At 39.6% G+C, this 21412-nt stretch overlaps 1 protein-coding gene across 3 annotated transcripts in view; it reads right to left on the bottom strand.

Moving 5' to 3' along the window:
- ralgps2 (Ral GEF with PH domain and SH3 binding motif 2) overlaps window positions 1-21412 on the bottom strand; it is a 135647-nt gene that overhangs the window by 58435 nt on the left and 55800 nt on the right. For all 3 annotated transcript variants that reach the window (XM_081377761.1, XM_081377763.1, XM_081377762.1), the window contains exon 6: window positions 5131-5214. In XM_081377761.1, coding sequence (XP_081233887.1) covers window positions 5131-5214 — 84 coding nt within the window. The remainder of the gene's footprint in view (window positions 1-5130; window positions 5215-21412) is intronic.

The raw sequence follows: 21412 nt of genomic DNA, 5'->3' as shown, positions 1-21412 counted from the left end.
AAGATGATAAATGAAGAGATGAGGAGATAATGAGAGGAAATGAAGACAACACGAGGCAAGAGGAGAATGACCAGAGATTAAACGAGAAGCAAATAGAAGAGAATGAGAGGAATTGAGATGAGATGAGAAGAGACTGTACTCACGACAAGAAGAGAATGAGAAGATATGAGACTGGAATAGAAGAGACATAAAGAGAGCAAGACAAGACGGGACAAGAGTAGACAAAAACAGAACCAGATGAGATAAAGAGAGCAAAGAATGAGAGGAGATGAGACTGGAAGAAAAGAGACTAGATGAGAATATTAAGGACAAGAAGAGAATTAACTAAAAGGAGACAAGAAGAAAAACATGAGGGTGAGAGGAATTGAGACACGGCACAAGATGAGACAAAACAAGAAGAGCATGAGAGGAGAGGAGAAGCAAGGACAGGACACTGAGGGGAGATGAGACTGGAAGATAAAAGACGAGAGGAGGGCACGGGACTGAGAAGAGACAAAAAAAGAACAAGACTAGATGAGACAAAGAGAACAGAGAATGAGAGGAGATGAGACTGGAGGAGAAAAGACAAAATGAGAATACAAGAGAACTGACTAAAAAGAGACAAGGAAAACAAGAGGTTGATATGAATTAAGACAAAACACAAGATAAGACAATACAAGACGTGTGAGAGGAGAAAAGAACAGAAGCATTAGAGAAGATTAAACTGGAAGAGATGAGACAGAAGGAGGGCACAGGACAAGACGAGGCTGAGTGGAGACAAGAAGAGAAAACTGAAAGAAACTAACAGAGTGAGACAAGAAAAGAACTGAAGACGAGAAGAGACATAATAATTTAAGGTTCAGACGTTATGTAACTGCACACATGGATTGTTGGAACATCACTCATCATCTCTACCCTGCTCAATCTCCTCCAACCCCTGCCAACCTCATCCCCCCATTTCCATTTCTCCTGTTGATTTTCCAGGCCCTTCCTTCCCGCGTTCCCCCCTTCTCCGTTCTTTCCCACATGTCTGATACTGGGACACACACACAGTGAAGTCATTGTTGCACTATCTCCCCTGCTGTGTGTTCCCGTGTTTGTTGTTGCGAGATTGGATCACAGCATCTTTGGATAAAGCCGGAATGCCTCAAACCAGTGGAAAGGATTTAAATCTAATGACTAATGAAAAGGCAGCACAGCACTGCAAACATTTATACTCAAACACACAAGCACAGAGCAAAAACTACATCTCATTCACCTCAGAAGTTGTATTAAACACACACCTGATCCTGAATTAAACAAGGAGGAAATCTTTTTTTTTTTGTCTGATTTTGAGCCTCTATATGTAAAACTTGTCCCACATACTTTATTAGAGAATTTTCCATCTCCACACTCATTTTTTTTTTCATTAAAAAAAAAAAAAAAAAAAAAAAGCCAACAAACCTTATGCAAATTTCCCTGGCAAAGGATAACCATATGTGCCTAATTTTGAACATCTGTTAGTGGGTAATCTGTAAGGTCTGTCTGTGTGTGCATGTGTTTTTATACCTAGGTTGCTTCTTTTATTTCCTACATTGAGTAGATATAAATGCACTCCATATTTGTGAATGACAGACCAATTCGTTGGCTAAAACGGATTGTGTGTGAGTCTTTGAAGTGGGGTGTATGGGGTCTAGCCTGAGAGAAAAAGCAGAAAATCATGTACATTTATGGAGAAAGCAATTTCCAATGTTTATAGTCACAAAAACTAGAATAGGTTAATAAATCTAGAATTATAGCATTTATTTGAATTAATTATCGAGAGAGAGATGAGAGATTCGTACCTGCGTCTTTTCAGAGTCTCTATCTCTAACAATGAAGCTGTGAGTTTAATTACTTCAAAATTGCGACGTAACCCCTTTGTTGCAGAGAAATATAATGTAGTGATTCAGTAGTGAATCTAGCGAAGCTATTTTATTACTGAAAGTTGTAGGGAAGAGTTGATAAGTTTCTGTGCTAAATAACTACTAAATGATGATTAAGCCATAATTCACATGATGGAAAAAAGTATGCGTTATCAACTAACAATTACATGATGATAAATCTACAGACGATCAGCTTACTACTGAAATATAACAAAACTACTGGTGTTACAAAAACCACGCAGCCCTCTAGCACTGACACACAGACATGCATATATAATATAATCTCTCATATAAACAAACAAAGTTTGCTGTTAGGTGACATTAGATTCCAGCTAACGTTCCAGGTCTGTTCTCGAATATCCAAGCATCATCCTTCAGAAAGTACATTTGTGTTGGCAGGCGAGTGAGTGTGGGTTCCTGAACAGCCGTTTTAGCCGTTTTGAGGATGTACATTGAGAAAAGTTTCCACAGAATACAAATTCCTCGATGATATTCTCATATTTATTACAGAGTGCTGGCCATATTTTCAGGGAAGAGAGTCTGTGTCTGTAAGAGTGTGTTTAAGTCTTAAGGTGAAGATTTTGAGGTGTAAGAAACAACTTCTGCTTTGCTTATATACTTTATTCAACGATAATTCCCTTCTGGTTACACACTGTCAGCTTCTGCCAATGAAGCAACGATTGCACACAGAAACTTGAACGCACTCAGAGGGGGCCACATATTTCTTCAAAGGCCAACTGGATCAAGTCAGTGTTTCCCAACCCCGTTGTGTTTCCAACATCTCTACTCAGACCTCAGTGCGGCGATAACCTCTTCAAACATCCCATTACCTGCTCACATTAGAGCCAAAATGTCAGTGCAAGTCCAGTTTCCCACTTGTCTTATTCACCTGAAAGTCACTGTGACATACAGTCACATTTATGCAGAGTGTGTTTTGTCAGCATTGAGTCCAAATTTTGTTAACAAGAACCTTGACAGCGACATAATTTTCCATCCTAGCCAATCCAAGGCAATAAAGTCAAGTGATTTAGGCCAGAAACATACGCATTGGCAAACACAGGCGCTAATGCTCAGCCAGCACATTACAAGCATGCCAGCTTGGGAAGTTGAGCCACTACGGAGGCATCCGCCACTCGTGACCTGAACACTAACCCGGACCAACCCTTTTCTGCACTTTGATGCCCAATTCCTTTGAATTATAACACAAAAAGCCCTTGGAAACCTTATTTTCCCTTTGAAATATTTGCACTCATTTTATTTGAAACAAACCAACTCTTGAATGCATGTGGCCACAGAAGCAATAAACATGTTTCTTGCCGTAGTAAACCTGCAAACCAAAAAGCTATCCGAGTATCATTTTGGTTGGTAAAAGTAGAGAAGTAACATTAGATACAGAAAGAAAAAAAAACAATAATAAAAAATGTATACTTTTTTTAAGCAAGGAAACAATAAATTGATCAAAAGTAACAAAGTTTTGCATTGTTACAAATATATATATAAATGTTTTATATGATTATGAAAACAATGTATCACATTTTTCCTACAAAAATATAAAAAGAAAAATGTTTTCAACATTGATAATAATAAGTAATGTTTCTTGAGCATGAATGATTTCTGAAGGATCATGTGACACTAAAGACTGGAGTAATGATGTTAAAAATTCAGCTTTGATGTCACTGGAATAGATTACATTTACATATTGTACATATGTACATTTTTAAATAGAAAGCAGCTATTTAAAACTATAATAATATTTCACAATATTAAGGTTTCTTTTAAATATTGTTAGTCTTTTAAAAAACGTTTAGAAATCTTACTAACTCCAACCTTGTAACAGTAGTACAAGCATGTTTTTTTTTTGTATTTAGCTTCTTGTTGTATTACAAATAGGACTGGACCCGAATATTTGAATGTTCGTTCGATGGGTTGGTATTCGATTTGAAGTGTTGACATTCGAATACTGTTTTTTTTTTTTTTTTTTTTTGCACACCTTTGGCTCTCATATTAAGAGGTTGGAGTTTGCACACTGCCAGCGCGAGACACGCGTCTCAGGCGCGGCTCGAGCCACGCAGAAAACGCGTGCATGCTAGAAATAGAACCGTGAGTGTTCTCTGGCTAGAGCACAGAACAGCGGAGTTTGTATGGACCGAAGTGCATGCCTGAGCTTGTGTTTTGGGTTAAGCTGCCTTGCTTTGACATTGTGGAAAATAGAATAATAGAAACAAAATGTATTAGCCTTTTTACCCGTTATTATCAATCTAAATTAATCTCGTTTTTAATTTAACTTAATTTCGTTTTTCTTTATTTAAATTTTGTTTTTCTTTATTTCAATTTCGTTTTTCTTTATTTAAATTTCGTTTTTTCTTTATTTAAATTTCGTTTTTCTTTATTTAAATTACCCTTTACTGTGTCAGTAATTTGTTAGTCAGAAAAATATTACACTACCTTAAAAGTATTGCTTAATTTAACAGACCTGTGTGTGTGCATTTTATATCACTAGTGCACAGTGTCCGTTCTTGGAGCATATAAGCCCTGCCCGCGTGAGGCGCGCCGCTTCCCGCTCGCGCTGTTCTGTAGTTTACTAAAAGTTTATTAATTCTGAACGTGTCGCATCTCGCATCCATCTATATTGCACCAAAGGAAACACTGCACTCCCTTGTGAAGTCGATTGGATGAACGATTCTCGAAATAATCAAAATGCAAACGGATATACAGACACATAGAGATTCCTGCCTTTATTAGAGAGAAGAATATGTTCAGCACCCTCTCTCCGAAGCTTCGAATATTCAATGTTCATTACTACCGAAGCTTCGAAGCTCAAAAAAATGGTATTCGGACCAGCCTTAATTACAAAGGTCACAAAAAGGAAGAGAGAATAACAGATTTACATCTATATGGTCTGTTCACTTGCCTTATTTTCCCTAGTCTTTTTTAATTCCATTCTCAAAGAATTACATGTTTCTTCAAATCTTTATTACCGTAAGTCATTGTCAGAAAAAAATAAAATGTTATTTAAACTGTCAACATATTTATTTAACTTGCAACCAATAGGACCACAATGACTCCTTTGACCTTTGTCAAAGTGCCAAAGGCCTAACACTACACATATTCGCTCAAACAGACGCTTAATTGCAGGTCCAATTTTGTGGATTTCAACATCCTTAGCTGGAAGTCTACAGTTAATACAGTACCTATGATTGTTAGTGTCAAAGTAAGGGGGCAACAGCAAAAAGTGTCTGTGGTTTACCTGGTTAAAGCGTCGTGTAAAGGCCACAGCGTTCGGTGCTGAACTGTGCTTCTCCTTCTTGTTCCAGCCACAACTAGAGAGCTCCTGAAAGAAGAAGAAAAAAGTTACGTAAAACAATCGTTTTCCAGCTGGTTTGTGATTTGAGAAACTGGACGGAAACAATCATGTCCACCAAGCACAACAGGAAAAAGCGAGTGGTCCACAGTGCCAAAAACAAATCAACTCGGGACACCTGAGATGGGGTGAGCATCGCTTCTGACCAGTGACCCTAGAAAGCAGCAGTAATGGGGCTTTTAACAACATAAGTGAATCTTTCCCTGTCTATCACGCTTTATTCACTTCATTTTGCATCGAAACACAGGAGTTATCTCAGACTTGGATGGCAATCATCTAAAAATTGTGTTGATCCTCTGCCTCACTCGCATGGTGCGAGTGACTGACTGAATGAGAATGGAAAAGCTTTTAAATAATATTTAACAATGTGTATTGGGCAGCAACATCACTGGATAAACATCAATCTGACACGCTAAAGGCCCGTTCACACCAAGGACGATAACTATAAAGATAACGATAAAGATATAATTCTAAAAATCGTTCTCCATATTAAAGAATAACAGAGTTCACACCACAACTATAACGATAAAGATACGAGGAACGATATCGTTGGGATCACTTTCAGAACGATTTTTTTCCAGCTGTCGAACGATAAAACACTGACAGCCAATCAGAATCCATTCTAATTTAAAGGTCTCGCGCATTTAAAATGGATCTGGATCATCCGGGCGCGCGCATGCTTAGAATAAAAAGACCGTTATCGGTCGTTGGTGTGGACGCATATATAGTTATCTTTATCGTTATCGTGCTTGGTGTGAACGGGCCTTAAATCTCTAAGACATGAACATGAAAACTCAACTCTGACTGTTCTGTGATCTAAGAAACGATCTGTTAGCTTCAAGATTAAAGCCGCTGCTACAGTCTAATATTCAACATAATATCCACGCTTGGAAATTCATATTTGGAAACTCCCGTCCATAATTATGCAACCACGCGTTATGTAATTACGCTAAGCGTTCAGACATTTTCCAGTAAAGAATCCGTTTCAAATGAGCTCTTAGTGCCATTAAAACACAAAAACAAACTCTGATATGCACTCAACCACACAGAGAGATTTAGTTCCTGTCAGTAAATGGGAGAAGAGCTGCCTGATTTCGTAATAGGACTTCAGGAAGAGTGAAAGTAACCATCAAACATATTCATCACGATTGTACGTCAGGAATGTACCCAACTTAAACTCAGCACCAATACAACCGCAATCTCTCATATGAGGTCGCACAAGCAAACAGTGACCTAACGAGTCCGCAACCTGTGGAGGTAGCAGCTTAGCAACATACACAAACACAGATGTGAGTATATGGGCCAACACACACAGAGCTAAAGCACCAACAACCATCAAGACACGCCAATGAAATCACTTCTGCTGAATCAATTTCTCCATGTGTAACAAATCTGCCGAAATAGAGCTTGAGCCCCCAACTTCAGGATCTGTGATGAGGAAAATCACCTGCTGAGATTTAATGAAATCAATTGCTACCCAACTCAGAGAACAAAACAAGGTTAATGGCTGATTTCAGTTCTTCTTCTGTGATGTAATGCATTTCTGAGACCAAGGTAGAACTGAACTGAACAGTGCCTTTATTATATTTAACTGAACATAATTGGTCCAGCTGGCCAGTTGTCAAGGTTACTGTTGAGTTCTTCAAAACAGTGACAGGCTCCAGATGGTGGTAGTGTAGCCTAAGGGTAATATTTGGACTTTATTTGTTATTCGTAACCAAAAAAAAGTTGAAGGCTACAACTCCAAAAGAGGGATCTTCCCCACAAACAACACTATTTTATAGCATTGCCTAATCCATATTGTATGTTAAAATTGCAAGAGGCTTCTCAAAATCTGATTGGCTGTATTTACGGACACATGCAAGGAAGATTCAGTTGCTGGATCTGCCAAAGTTTGCAAAGATAAATGGCATCAAATCTTAGAATTGTATAAATGTAATACACGTTGATCTTCGGAATTTTCTACTTTGTTCTCAGGGGTCAGTTGCAAAAACATAGCCATTATGTAAAGACTGTGTCTTAAGAACTAGTATGACCAACTAGCAGTTAGTAAGGGGTAATCAGTCTTACTTTTTAGGATCAATAATCTACGTTTTTATGTAACTGACTTAAAAAGTCTTAAAGAAAAAAAACTGATGACTAACTTGTAAGACTATTCTTAGCAGTTTATGCAACTAGCCCCAGCAGACCTTTGTCCTATTTAACGTATTTACCAATTCTTAAAATAAATTAACAACTGATCAGTCAAACGGTCGCTTCATGTCTGATTGGGAGGTTCTTTGCAAGAAAAAGGTGCAAAGTGGACCATCTGATACAAAACAAAAAACAATTTGTTGCATTATAGCGCAATCATGTCAGGGGTCATGAGGGCAAGGCCAATGGAGCGATTTTGGCAAGGATACAAGGGTTTCACCCCTCCTCTTTTTTAAATGGATTACAGAGAGTCAGGACCTCAGTTTAACATCTCATCTGAAGGACATTGCTTGTTAAACTATAGTGTCCCCATCACTATAATTGAGCATTACGACCCACACATACCACAGAGTGAGCGCCCCCTGCTGACCTCTCCAACACCTCTTCCAGCAGCAAACTAGTTTTCCCAGAAGGTCTCCCATCCAGGTACTAATCAGGCTTAACCCTGCTTAGCTTCAGTGGACAACCAGTCTTGGGCTACAGGGTTATATGGCTGTGGCTCGAATGCAAAAAGAATTAACCAAGCATTTGAATAAACAATTGTGCAATTAGAAAATAATTTCCTTGACAATAAACTAGAAAATTTTATAGAAGTAGAACTAGAAATCTTATTCTGGCAGTGACCAATTGAATAATGTACATGGAACTGAACCCAGAGAAACCCATGGATTACAGCAGAAACAAAGGAAGGAAAAAGACAAGGAGTTTGAGGGGGAAAATAATCTTCTGTAATTCTCGGTTTCATAGACATCAAGCCTTCACACAAAATCAGGAGGAAGTCGGTTATGTTCACAGGGAGCGTTGCTGTCACACAAAAGTCTTTAAAGCAATGGAGAGTCCATGGAAAGGGGATCATAGCAGTGTTTTATGTTCCCTTTCTTTAGCTTTATTTTATGTCTCTTGAAAAGGCTTTTACTCTCTCTAAAATGAAACATAATTTTAAGATGTAGCAGCATTGACATATATATGTAAGTGCATTTGCACAGACGCCCACTAAAACACACCAGAACAGCCCATCATGCCTTGAAAAGACCAAATCATTTGGCAACTTTCTAGCAGTTAAAAGAATTTAAATGCATATTCATGCATTTTTTCCAGACTGAAAGAACAAAACAAGGCCGCTTTAAAACCAGTCCGGGAGGTATTCCTGGAAACTGATTAGCCAGCTGAGAATCAAGGATAAGATAATGGGAGATGAGCAGTAATGGTGCCAGAGTTTGGCAGGGGTGATTTAGTGTAGGCTACGTCAAATCCTCGAGAAGGATTCGTGATATGACACAAATTCACTGTACATTAGCCGAACCTTAATATCAGCACCTTGTCTGGAAACCTAGAGCTCACTCATCTAACCACATCTCAACATCATGATGCAAACAGGGGAGCTGGAAATCAAAGAAGGAATTGCAGTTGATGTGGACGTCTCCAGCCAGTGCTAGCTATATATATATATATATATACATATATATATATATATACATATATATATATATATATATATATATATACATACATATATATATATATATACATACATATATACATATATACATACATACATATATATATACATATATACATACATGCATACATACATATACATATATACATACATACATATATATATATACATATATACATACATGCATACATACATATACATACATACATACATATATACATATACATATATATATATATATACATATACATATATATATATATATATATATATATATATATATATATATGTGTGTATATATATATATATACATATGTGTGTATATATATACATATACATATATACACATACACACACACACACATAGATTTAATACTATTGCTCACAGATTGGGAGGGGAACAGCAGAGTTTTTTTTTATTTGTATTATTCCATCTAAATATTGCATATAAACATTGTGGTAAAAATCCAATAATTTCTCAAATGAACCTAGTTATTGTCAAGGTAATAATAATAATAATACTAGTATTATTAATTGTTATTATTATTATTACATGACAACAACTGTAGAATAAGTTGATAAAAGGTTGGTTATTTTTAATAATAATAACAATAATAATAATAATAATAATAATAATAAGGCAGAATTTAGGCAGATTTCATCAAAAATATCTTCATTTGTGCACTGAATTATTATTATTACCTAATAATAATAATAATAATAATAATTATTATTACTATCATTATTATTATTAACTGCTAACTGTAGAATAAGTTGAGAAATTATGATTATTATTATTATTATTATTATTATTAAGGCAGAATTTAGGCATATTTTATTAAAAATATCTTAATTTGTGTTCTGAAGATGAACGAAAGTCTTGCGAGTTTGGAACAACATAAGGGTGAGTAATAATGGCAATTTTGATTTTTGAGTGAACCAACCCTTAAACAATAAACACTCACAAAAAGAATTTGAGTGCTACAAACAAACCCAAACTCCACAAACAAACAAACAAACTGACAAACAAACTGACAAACAGACTGTGGTTTGCTTATATTGTGCATTAAGGAGAAGTTTGCAACAAATCTAAAAATGTCCTTTCGTGTTCCCCAGATAACAGCATACAGGTTTGGGAAGACATATAGACAAAAAAAAATTAAAATAAAAATAATGACAGAATTTACATTTTTGAGTAGACAATTTAAAAAAAAGTTCCTAAAGTTAACTAACACCACAAATCCTACTAGCTGAAGCTGGATTAACTAATAAGAACATAATTTGCCATTTCTGCTCGCGGGTCTGAAACAGATGTTCACCTGAAGATTATAAATCTAAAACAGAAAACTTTCACAAGATACTGTTCCAGTGATTCTTTCTCTCTCTCCGCTGCAAGAGGTTTTGTCTTGTAAAAACGGCACAAGAGGGAAAGTGAACATGCCATATGTACTGTCCATTAATCTGAACTGCTCTATAGAGCCTGCATCAGACGGCATCCTGCCAAGAAAACGCTATTAAACGAACTGCACAAATGGGGGAAGATGGGGGACTTCACTGGGGAAAAGATCTCCGACCACTGTTGCAAAATGGAGACACACAATAGAGGGGAATTGACTAAATGGTTCCACCACTTCAACCATCAGTTCAGGGGTCACTACAAGTAACGTGAGTAACTTAATCAGATTACTTTTTTCAAGTAACTAGTAAAGTAACAGATTATCTTTTAAATTTACAAAATGTCTGAGTTACTTTTTAAAATAAGTAACACTAGTTACTTTGTTTGCCCATTTATTGACTGACAGCTCTCCTGTCCCCGTGTTAAGAGAAATAGGAATATAGAAAATGTAGAATTTAGAAACCCTTGTTATTAGTGACACCAGTGGCTGTTAAGAGAACTGCAGCAATCAACTATTGCTCATGCTCGCACTCGACGTGACTTCACGTAACATACAAGATACTGAATGTGATTCAATGCCCCAATATACTCATGAATCCCTTTTCTTTGCATGACACACTGACATTACAGTACAGAAGAGCTCTTTCGGCATTATCATACTTTTCATGTGTCATTGAACGAAAGAGGCTATCGGGAGCGCGAGTAAATGTCACATCCTTTTGATTTTCATGGGAAAAACGTCCTGAGCTTTTAAAGAAAACCTAGGGGAAGGTCTTGTTTTTCAAGTTTCATTAAAAGCTGTTCACACACTGGCAATAAAAAAAGCAATTAATATAGATATTACATATAGCCTATTTAATATAATATATAATATTATATTATTAATATATAATAATATATAGATATTACATATAGCCTATTTAAATGCTCTGATATAGCGCTGAGTATTTAAATTAAGGAACTGTCATTCTTGTCAGCATAAACATGGCAAGCACATTTAATAATTAATAAAACAATTTAAATAAATAAATGAACAAATAAATAAATGTTTATTTCTCCCCGTCATTTTTGTAGCCAATTGTTTATTAAAATAACAGAGACAATGGATGTAAAAAAAATATATATATATTTTTTTAAAAAGTCTAAAGAGAAAGTTATATGAAACCGTGTATCATATCACAGGCAAATATCCATTTCTTGTAATGTGAAAACCTGCTGGGCCCTCGTCCATGTTTTTTTGCATTTCCTGTATAGCAGAACATGAAGACAGAGTGCTGGTATTAAGATAATCTCTCATGTTATGTATCATATCCATGTGTCGGGATGACTGCCATGTGATCTTTGCAGCTAGTTTGTAACTGGCTCACGTGTGTCTGCAGTGGTCTTTCGGAGACCCTACACCAGCATTCTTCACAATAGTACGTATGCAACATTTTGCTCCGTCGCAGCCAAAAATGGCCAGACTGAACGATAATGTGCGTCATAGCCATGAAGGCCAAAGAAACCCACTGGTTCCCCTGTTAACGCTTACAGATGCATTACAGAACAACTAAGAGGGACGATTTTACAATTGAACATGGGTGTGCAATATTCATGTGGCTCTGTGTGAGCAAATTGATTAAAGATGCTGATCTATTATCCTTCAAACCCATTGAGAGCGTTTCCTGAGGCACTCCTGCGAAAGCAAACCACAGGTAATCTTAGGCTAAACTAAAACCAGCATCTTTACCACATAAAAGTTAGAGGGATAGTTCATCTAAAAATTAAAATTGTCATCATTTACTCGACCTCATGTCGTTCCAAACACATATGACTTTCGTTTTTCAGTAGCAACACAAAAAGGACAAGTAATGCACCTTGTTCAAGTTGCCCTTTTCCATACAATTACTATCTATCTATCTATCTATCTATCTATCTATCTATCTATCTATCTATCTATCTATCTATCTATCTATCTATCTATCTATCTATCTATCTATCTATCTATCTATCTATCTATCTATCTATCTATCTATCTATCTATCTATCTACATACATAAACACACACATCATCCGTGGAAGGCGTAGGACCATAAAATGTTAGTCAAATCATTGCAATCAGTCCAATTATTGCATACCATGTCCTACCTGCCTGTCAATGTATGTATTTTAATACCTCCGCCGCACACCTGCTCACCAAACTTCACACGTCATCCGCGCGTTTAATGCAGGGCTCTTTTCAGATTTTGGTAGTGGTTTTGGTTTCGAAAATTTTTAATGTAGAAAATTGGTTAGGAGTCAAAACAAAAAATCAAAAACTTTTTCAAAACACAAATATCAACAATTGGATATAAAATAATCAAATTAGAATCATCAATACAAATATGCATCTGGTAATAACTGAACTGAAATTTGTATGACCAGTATGGAACATGAATCAGTCTGTGTCGGTGGCTCAGCCCCCAATGAGGGTATGATAAAAAAAAAAAAAAAGTTTTAGTTTAGGGACTAATGCTCACTATTAACTAGTTTCATTATGCAGATGGCAGGTTTTTATCATCACTGAGGTCCCGAATGTGAGGTAGGTTAGTTAAAGGGGTTCGGGGGGAAATACATTTTTTATTTCTCTGATCTACATATGTGCATTTGAAGGCCAAAAAAATTGGATAACATTAGCTTTAAAACCATGTCAGCGGACAGTAGATTATTTGTCAATACCTGCTCTCACTTCTTATCCATCACTCTTTCTTTTTCTCTTATCTTGCCCTGTCTCTTCCCCTCCTTAAACTGAACTTTTTAAATTTACTGAAAGCTACAAATTGTATTATATTAATTCTCAACATGTACACATTCATTATTAATTTTATGCCTAACATGCTGAAAACGGCTTTGTTAATGTTTCTTGTCCCCTCACAATGACAGTAAACTAATTATTACATTACATGAGTCATGTTACATAGGCCTATTTTCAGTTCAAAATGGCGAAATACGACAAAAGTATATTTGTTTCAAACAAAATCGTTTGCCTGATTATTTTTGTCATTCGTTTCACATTTATGAACTAAAACTGTCAAATGTGAAATGTTTAGTTTAGCTACTTACATCTTATCTCGCACTTGACTGTAAACTGAAGCGTCAGTCGCTCAGCAGCTTCTGTAAACATAAATCCCACCTACTTTGTTTTGATTGGTCATCTCAAATATTCTGACACTGACGAGCAGTGACGGACCAATGAGACTCAGATGAACACACACACACACCCTTGTCCTCTCTTTCTGACGTGCACTCTGCTCGACGCCGCTGCGGATTAAAGATGAAGAACGCACTGAATCTGATTATAACAAGACTGACGCGAACACTATTTCAGATAGCCCGTCGGGCAGGCCGGTTATGCATTTTGGTAGCCCGACTGGAAAACACAATAGCCCCGTGATGTCGGGCAGGCGATTTTGCAAGCCCTGTAATGCTATACAGAACTAGACAGACGTCAGTCGCTGAGCACCGCAAACAAAACAGCAGCCGCCTTTTACAGTCCCTCCTGAACCAAAACAACCAGCTTATGCTGCGTTCACAACATATCTACTATCATTTAAGAGAAACCTGTGACGTTACACTCGGAGCGGTTCGTGACTCGAGTTTATGCGTTTCAATGGCAACACTATCAATGCCGAAATGAATCTGCAGCAGTCAGATGGTACAGTTCAGAGCTCTTTAAGTTGTTTATGTTCATTATTATTGTAATGTTATGAGACATGGTGTTTTTACGATGTCTCTCGTCTTTTGCAAGACGCTTTGCAAAATCTGCTGTATGCGTGGCTTTGAAGATGCTCTGAAGGAAGGGTGGGATCTCTTGATTTCAAAGCTAACTTGTTAATACTAGCTGCTGTGAAAATTGCCCACCCTACCTTTAAAGTATTTGCTTATATATTTTGGTATCATAGGCCTAGTTTACACTGCAGGTCTTGATGCCCAATTTTGATTTGTTACCTTTATCCGATTTTTTTTACCGTCCGTTTACATGTTCTTTCAACTGTGACCCATATCCGATTCATGTGTTTACACTTGCCATACTATCTGAAACATCGCTCATGCTTAAAGAGTTAAATTCTGATGGATGGACGCAAAATATGCTTGATGCTAGCTCTGTGATATATGCGAAGTTCGCCAAACATCACCATGATTTTGAGGCGAAGGAGGACGAAAAGTGTCATCATAGCACATATCATATGCTTCAGTTATTGTGTGTGAAAGAGATCTCAGGACTGGTGGGAGCATATTGTGTTTAAATATTGGCAAATATACGAGGAGCAGTGTGTCAGCGTTTTTTCACATTCCTCTCCTACGACAACACAACGTTTCATCGGGCCATCCGTCCCAGATGCAGATGCATGTCGGGGTTTCTCTCGTCATTAAACCACGGAGACGTTGCCTAATGCCTCAGAAAATCCGACCTGTCTGTTTACATGACAGTCGCATTGGCACATATCCGATTTATTTTCACATATGAATGAGGCCTGAAACCGATCTCAAAATATCCAAATGCATGCGTTTTTTTCCTGTTTACACTGTCACAGAACACATCGGATCTGTGTCAGATATGAGCAAAAAATCGGAATTGGGTCACATTTCACTGACAGTGTAAACGAGGCCATAATGTCAAACCCTGGCTGTATACAAGTTCAAATAGCAAGATTAAACTTCCGGCCATTATTAAAATTGCTGATTCTTTTTTTTTTTATGTTATGGCCGATAACCAATGAAATGAACAAATTAAAATAAATTTCAAAAGAATTTGTGGTGAAAGACAAGATTTTCAGTTAATCTTTTTTTTTTTTTTTACACTTTTGGTAAATTCCAACTTGTAACTATAACTAAAACAATTACAAATTGGTTTTGGTAATTGAAAAAGCTGAAATGAAATATAATAATTAAATAAAAAAATTACCTTGACAACTCAAAGTTTATGATGAAGTACTAAAACTTTAAACTGGTTTCTCATTTCGCACACACAATGTGAGGCGGCAAAGTGTCCTTCAGATTGAACAATGTTATTGAATAAATAATCACTTGCTTCTTTATTGCTTCCTCTCTCTTTTTCACGCATTTCAATTCACTTCAGCAGATCACAAATCATCAAAATCTCTCCTGCTTTCAGAGCCTCAAAGAAAATTAACCTCCCCTGAAAAGACACACACACTCCAGTTACAAAAACACACACAGACAACAGAAAACTCAATGAACTACAGTCGACCCATGCAAAAAAAAAACTAAAACAGCAAGCTTCTGTTGTGATGTGTTTAACAACCTCTGCAGATGTTGCTAAAGAGTTTTTGATTTCAGTAGAGTTGATAAAAACCTCCATCAATTAAAGCAAACCAATAATAGCATAGAAAAACAGGGCAGGACTGCCAGCTCAGTGATATCATTGCATTATTCCGCTCAAATTAAACAAACCTTTCCATTCCACCCAGGGCATTGTGGGTCAGTGCGTGCTTATGAGCGCCTGTAAAACAAAGGTAATGGGGTGGTACAGAGAACAGATCCGTATGCATGTAGGGTGGAAAAAGTTACGCAATTTCACACATCACTCTACAAGACATTTTCATGAAGTTTTAGTGTTTTAATGCATGCACTAAAGCCTCTGGTCTGCATTACAGCTGCCATACAGGATCATACTGCACATGGATGTGTCTGCTGTACACTTAATCTGAACCTTATTAGAGTCAAGATTCTTGGAGAGGCACGCTTTTAACTACAGGCATAAAGTCTGGTCTACCTTGCAGCATTTTTTGCCAAGAACCAACCATTTAGAGGGGTCATCTGACCAGTCTGATAAGTAAAGGTACAAACCACAGTCATTAGGTTTATTTAACAACAGAAATTGTAAAATGTAATGTAAATGTAAAAACAAAACACTGCTTAGTAAAGAGCAGTGAGTGATTTTCTCTTTGTTTTTTTGTTGTTTGATTAACATTTAACACACAGTCAGAAGCAGGTTTATTGGGCTGCTGTCACTTTAAGAGCTGAACAGATCCAATATATTGTTACACGCATACTTTCTTAACTGTTTACTCCACTTAAGACATAACTCACCGCTTTCGCCGTTCATCTGTGTATGCGGTTGCTGCGGCAACTGCACGAACCTATGAGGGGGCGGCACGAACTAGACGCGCAAGTCAGTCAGGGCATTTCAGCCCGCCAGAATAGGCGTGGCCAGAGGCTATAAATTGAGCCCATTGTCCGTCAGGGACCTTAGATTAAAATCTCCTTCAGCGAATCGCCACTTCGCTGAAACTCCGGAATAAGAAGCCTTCGCCGCCGTCGACGAGCAAACCAGCGGAACAAGCCCATGCTTCGCAGGTCTGAAGACGCCCGCTTCCTTCGCCGCCTTCAGTCCGCCGTTCTGCTGAGCCATCCGGCACGCCGCGTCCTTTCTTAGCTAGTGTGTTCGCCGTCACAACATTTTCTAAAAGAGAAATTTCCAGCGAGGCGTTGTTTCAAATGCCTCGTACCAACTGCGCCTCATGCAGAGGCCCTCTCGTCGGTGGAGACCGTCACATCCTCTGCACTTCCTGCCTGGGCCGTGACCATGCAGAAGCTGCACTCGCGTGTTCGAATCCCGGCTCTGGCGGCAGATAAAAATTATACTGCGCTCTTCTCTGAGCTCGCGGCCAGCTTTCTCACATACAGAAAGCGAACCCGCCCCTTGCGCCCTCCCGTTCACATGGCAGGGCTCGAGTATTTATGAGCGTTTAAACATATGAGCACATGCTGGCCCTGCCCCCGCGTGACTCACTCTCTTTGGCAGCGTCCGAAGACGGGGTTGGTCAGGCTCAACTTTGACCCCGCCTCCCATGTAATCCCAGCAATATATGCACCCCTGCAAATATAAGCTGTTCCACATTCCCCAGTACTCTTCTCAGGTGGCTGGAAATGTCAATGTTGCAGTCAATGGGCCTGTTACAAAACACGCTCACCTGCAAACAGACGCCGGTTTTACGGTGACGCAAATAAAGCACAAAAAGAGCTATTTTCTGTCTGTGTCATATGTAGGTTACGTGCCCACTACAAAGTATGCACCCCTACACACAAGCACTGTTCCCACAGTTTCAAACTTTTGCCCAGCTCACGCTGGAAGTTTAACAAACGTAGCGCGTGTGCCTACTGTGATGTATGCACCCCTACACACAAGCACTGTTTCCACAGTCTCAAACTTTCCTCCAGCTCACGCTGGAAGTTTAATAAATGTAGCGCGTGTGCTTACTGTGATGTATGCACCCCTACACACAAACACTGTTTCAAAAGTCTCAAACTTTTCCCCAGTTCACGCTGGAAGTTTAATAAAAGTAGCGCGTGTGCCTACTGTGATGTATGCACCCCTACTCTCAAACACTGTTTTCCACAGTCTCAAACTTTACCCCAACTCACGCTGGAAGTTTAATAAAAGTAGCGCGTGTGCCTGCTGTTCAACATGCACCCCTACACACAAGCACTGCCAAAACTGTATTAACTCTCCCCCCAGCCAACGTGGGAGAGACAATAACCGTAGATTGTGTGCCCACTGTAAAGTATCCACCTCTACACATAAAAACTGTTCCTACATCAGTTTTCCCTCTAGCTCACGCTGGTAACGTGATAACGGGTGTGCCCTCTGTGCGTGCGCGCCCCCGCTCATGAACATTGTTCACAGGGCATTAAAAGCTCAAGACGGCCGGACGACTGGGTCCCTATCTCACAGCGGCCCGTCTCCAGCCTTTATTCAACCCCTAACTATACGGGCCAAGGCCTGGGAGGCTATCCCTGGTATATCAGAATGGGTGTTGAACATAATAAAACGAGGCTACTCGCTACAGTTTGCTTGCAGACCCCCGCGCTTTTCAGCTGTGGTCGAGACGAGAGTGAGAAAAGACGTTTAACATGTTCTCTGCACGAGGTGCTCAAACTGCTGTAGAAGGGAGCTGTCGAAACAGTTTCCCCCTCGCAAAGCGAGTCGGGTTTCTACAGCCGCTATTTCCACGTCCCGAAGAAGGATGGCGGTCTCCTAGATCTCAGACATTTGAACAAAGCGCTGATGAGGCACCCGTTCAGAATGCTGATGACCAAACAAATCCTCGCGTAGATTCGCCCAGGAGATTGTTTTTTTCTCAGTGGATCTGAAAGACGCTTATTTTCATATCCAAATATCGCCTCATCACAGGCCATTTCTGAGATTCGCTTTCGAGGGACAGGCTTACCAGTACACAGTACTACCATTCGGCCTATCGTTGGCACCCCGTACATTCACAAAGTGTATGGATGCGGTACTTTCCCTCCTGAGACAGCAGGGAGTGCGAATACTGAACTACCTCGACGATTGGATGGTTATAGCTCAATCAGAGGCACAGTTAATAACTCACAGATCCTGGATCCTCAGCCATCTAGAATGCCTGGGTCTAAGGATCAACTTTTCTAAGAGCACACTATCTCCCAGCCAGAATATTTCCTTTCTGGGTATAGTGATAGACTCTACACAAATGAAGGCACGACTCTCTTCGGAGCGCGCGCTCTCTATTTGGCACCTAGCGGCATCTTTCAGAGCGGGCGCCCGCGCCCCTCTCAAAAGATTTCAGAGGATGTTGGGTCTCATGGCCTCAGCATCAGCGGTACTCCAGCTCGGATTACTGCACATGCGTCCTCTCCAGCGCTGGCAAAAAAAAGACGTTGTCCCAGCTCACGCATGGTGCTCTGGCCACTTACTAATCAGAGCGAATCACGGCTGCATCAAAGCCCTGACTCCCTGAAAAGCGATCGACTGGTACCAGTCCGGCATGAGTTTGGGTGTGATTTCGAGGAGAAAGGTGATCACGACAGACGCCTCCAACCTCTACGAGGGCAGGCCCATCTCTGGCCTTTGGTCAAGCCCAGAGGAGCGCCTACACAAACTGTCTGGAGATGAGAGTGGCCGCTCTATCACTCAAAGCCTTTCTCCCATATCTAAAAGACGACCACGTCCTGGTCCGAACGGACAACATGGCAGTGGTGTCTTACATAAATCACCAGGGCGGCCTCAGGTCTAACACCTTGCACGCCATGGCCAAGAGCCTACTTTTATGGGCTCCGCACAACCTGCGCTCGCTGAGAGCAGCGCATGTGCCAGGCATTCTGAACCAGGGTGTGGATATGCTGTCCAGAGACAATGTTCCTCCAGGGGAATGGTCTCTCCACCCTCTGACGGTTCAACTAATATGGAGCATCTTCGATGAGGTAGTGGTCGACCTCTTCCCCTTTAGAAGGCAACGCTCATTGCCGAATATTTTTCTCAAAGAACACGGACGCACTTGCCCACGAATCGTCCGCAGTATGCTTTACCGCCGGTCACGATGCTACCTCAGGTCATCAAACGGATCAGGGAAAGCAAATGTGCAGTGCGTCTTATAGCCCCTCTCTGGAAGACCTGGCTTTGGTTCTCCGAGTTGACAACTGCTGAAACCAACCCCATGGCTGATTCCGCTGAGGAGAGATCTCCTCACGCAGGTGAACGGGAGGATCTGGCATCCCCGTCCTGACTTGTGGTCCCTTCACGTATGGCCCCTCAACGGGTACCCGGGTGCCTCCCGGATAGGGTGCTGAAAACCATCACTGAAGCAAGAGCACCCTCAAGCAGGCGCCTCTACGCTCAGAAATGGAGGGTGTTCTCTGGCTGGTGCGCTGCTCGGAGCCTGAACCCCCACTCTTGCGAGATACCGAGTGCACTCGCCTTTTTACAAGGGCTTTTGGACACGGGTCGCGCCACTCCAAGCTCAAAGTATATGTGGCGGCCATAACAGCATCTCACGCTCTTGTGGCCGGACAATCACTAGGAAGAAACGACCTCGTTGTCCGCTTCCTTAAAGGGGCAAGGAGGCTTAACCCTCTGTGACCCCCCTCTGTGCCTATCTGGGACCTCTCCACGGTCCTGGAAGCACTGAAGGGCACCCCGTTTGAGCCACTTCAGTCTGCTGACCTGAAGCACCTCTCGCTCAAAACTGCTCTTTTACTGGTGCTCGCCTCAGTTAACCCTCAGAGGTCGGAGATCACGCCGGCGTGATCTGCTCGCTTTTTTTCCTTATGAGTTGAATTGAGACCCGAAATACTCTTTTGAATTTGATTTTACAAAACAAGTTTCATACATCAATCGATTCTGTTAAATGTGTATTATTTTTGTGTATACTCACAATAAAAACAAAGTGCTGTGCTTTTTGCCAAATAAAGAAAAATAAACACGAAGCGAGTTCTGCCTTCTCTCTGCCAGTGTAGTCCATTCTGAAACGCGTCCGAAAATGAACAATAACTCAGCGAATACTCAGTCAAACAGGCATACAGTCACACAGGCATGAAGCTTGAATTCTCTTCTTTTTAATGAAGTAATTTATATAAAAGACAAATATTCTCATCTTGTGAAATCTGTATTAAAAGAGAGCGATTCCAGTCGAGCTAATTACATCTAATTCAGATGTAATGTGACTCCGCCCACGGAGAGCGCACGCTATTCAAACGCAAATGACTGAGGCAATCCGCACAAACCTGTGAACGCCCCCATATCAGCGCGAGAAAACACAAGTTTATTCAGATCATTACTTGTTTACACCGTCTTGCAGGTGTGAGGAATAATAATGGAAAATGTCCCCCAGAAGTGCGGGTATATCGAGGAGCGAGCTGAGGAATACTAGTAAGTTTTTTTCCTTCTCATGTGAATTTCTTCACGTGGGTTTCTGTTTATGAATGAATGAACGGCAGAGATGCGCGCTGTTTACCACAGCTGGCAAAGACAGTTTAAATTTAAATCGCGTGTGTGAATGAATGATGATGTTTCAGCAAACTGTATTGCTATACTGAGATGAGTAAAAATCGACTGAAATATGTTGAAATAAAATGTAGGCTATTTGTATAAGCAACGTATTAAACTGCAAATTAACAATATGCCCTAATATTTCATGAAAACAACGTTACAGTCAGGCGAAATATGAAAGTAATGAATACATAGATAAAATGTAGGCCTATAATCATTTTCTTTTTTTACAAAGAAAGAGTACACTTGAAATATTGTTGAAATTGTAATATTGTTGTAATTGTAACCTTTTTAATAAAATGGCAAAACATATTTACAAGATAGATGTAAGCAA

Source organism: Scardinius erythrophthalmus (genome assembly GCF_964197995.2).
Source record: "Scardinius erythrophthalmus genome assembly, chromosome: 11".
NCBI lineage: Eukaryota > Metazoa > Chordata > Actinopteri > Cypriniformes > Leuciscidae > Scardinius > Scardinius erythrophthalmus.
This window is presented reverse-complemented; position numbering and strand designations above follow the sequence as displayed.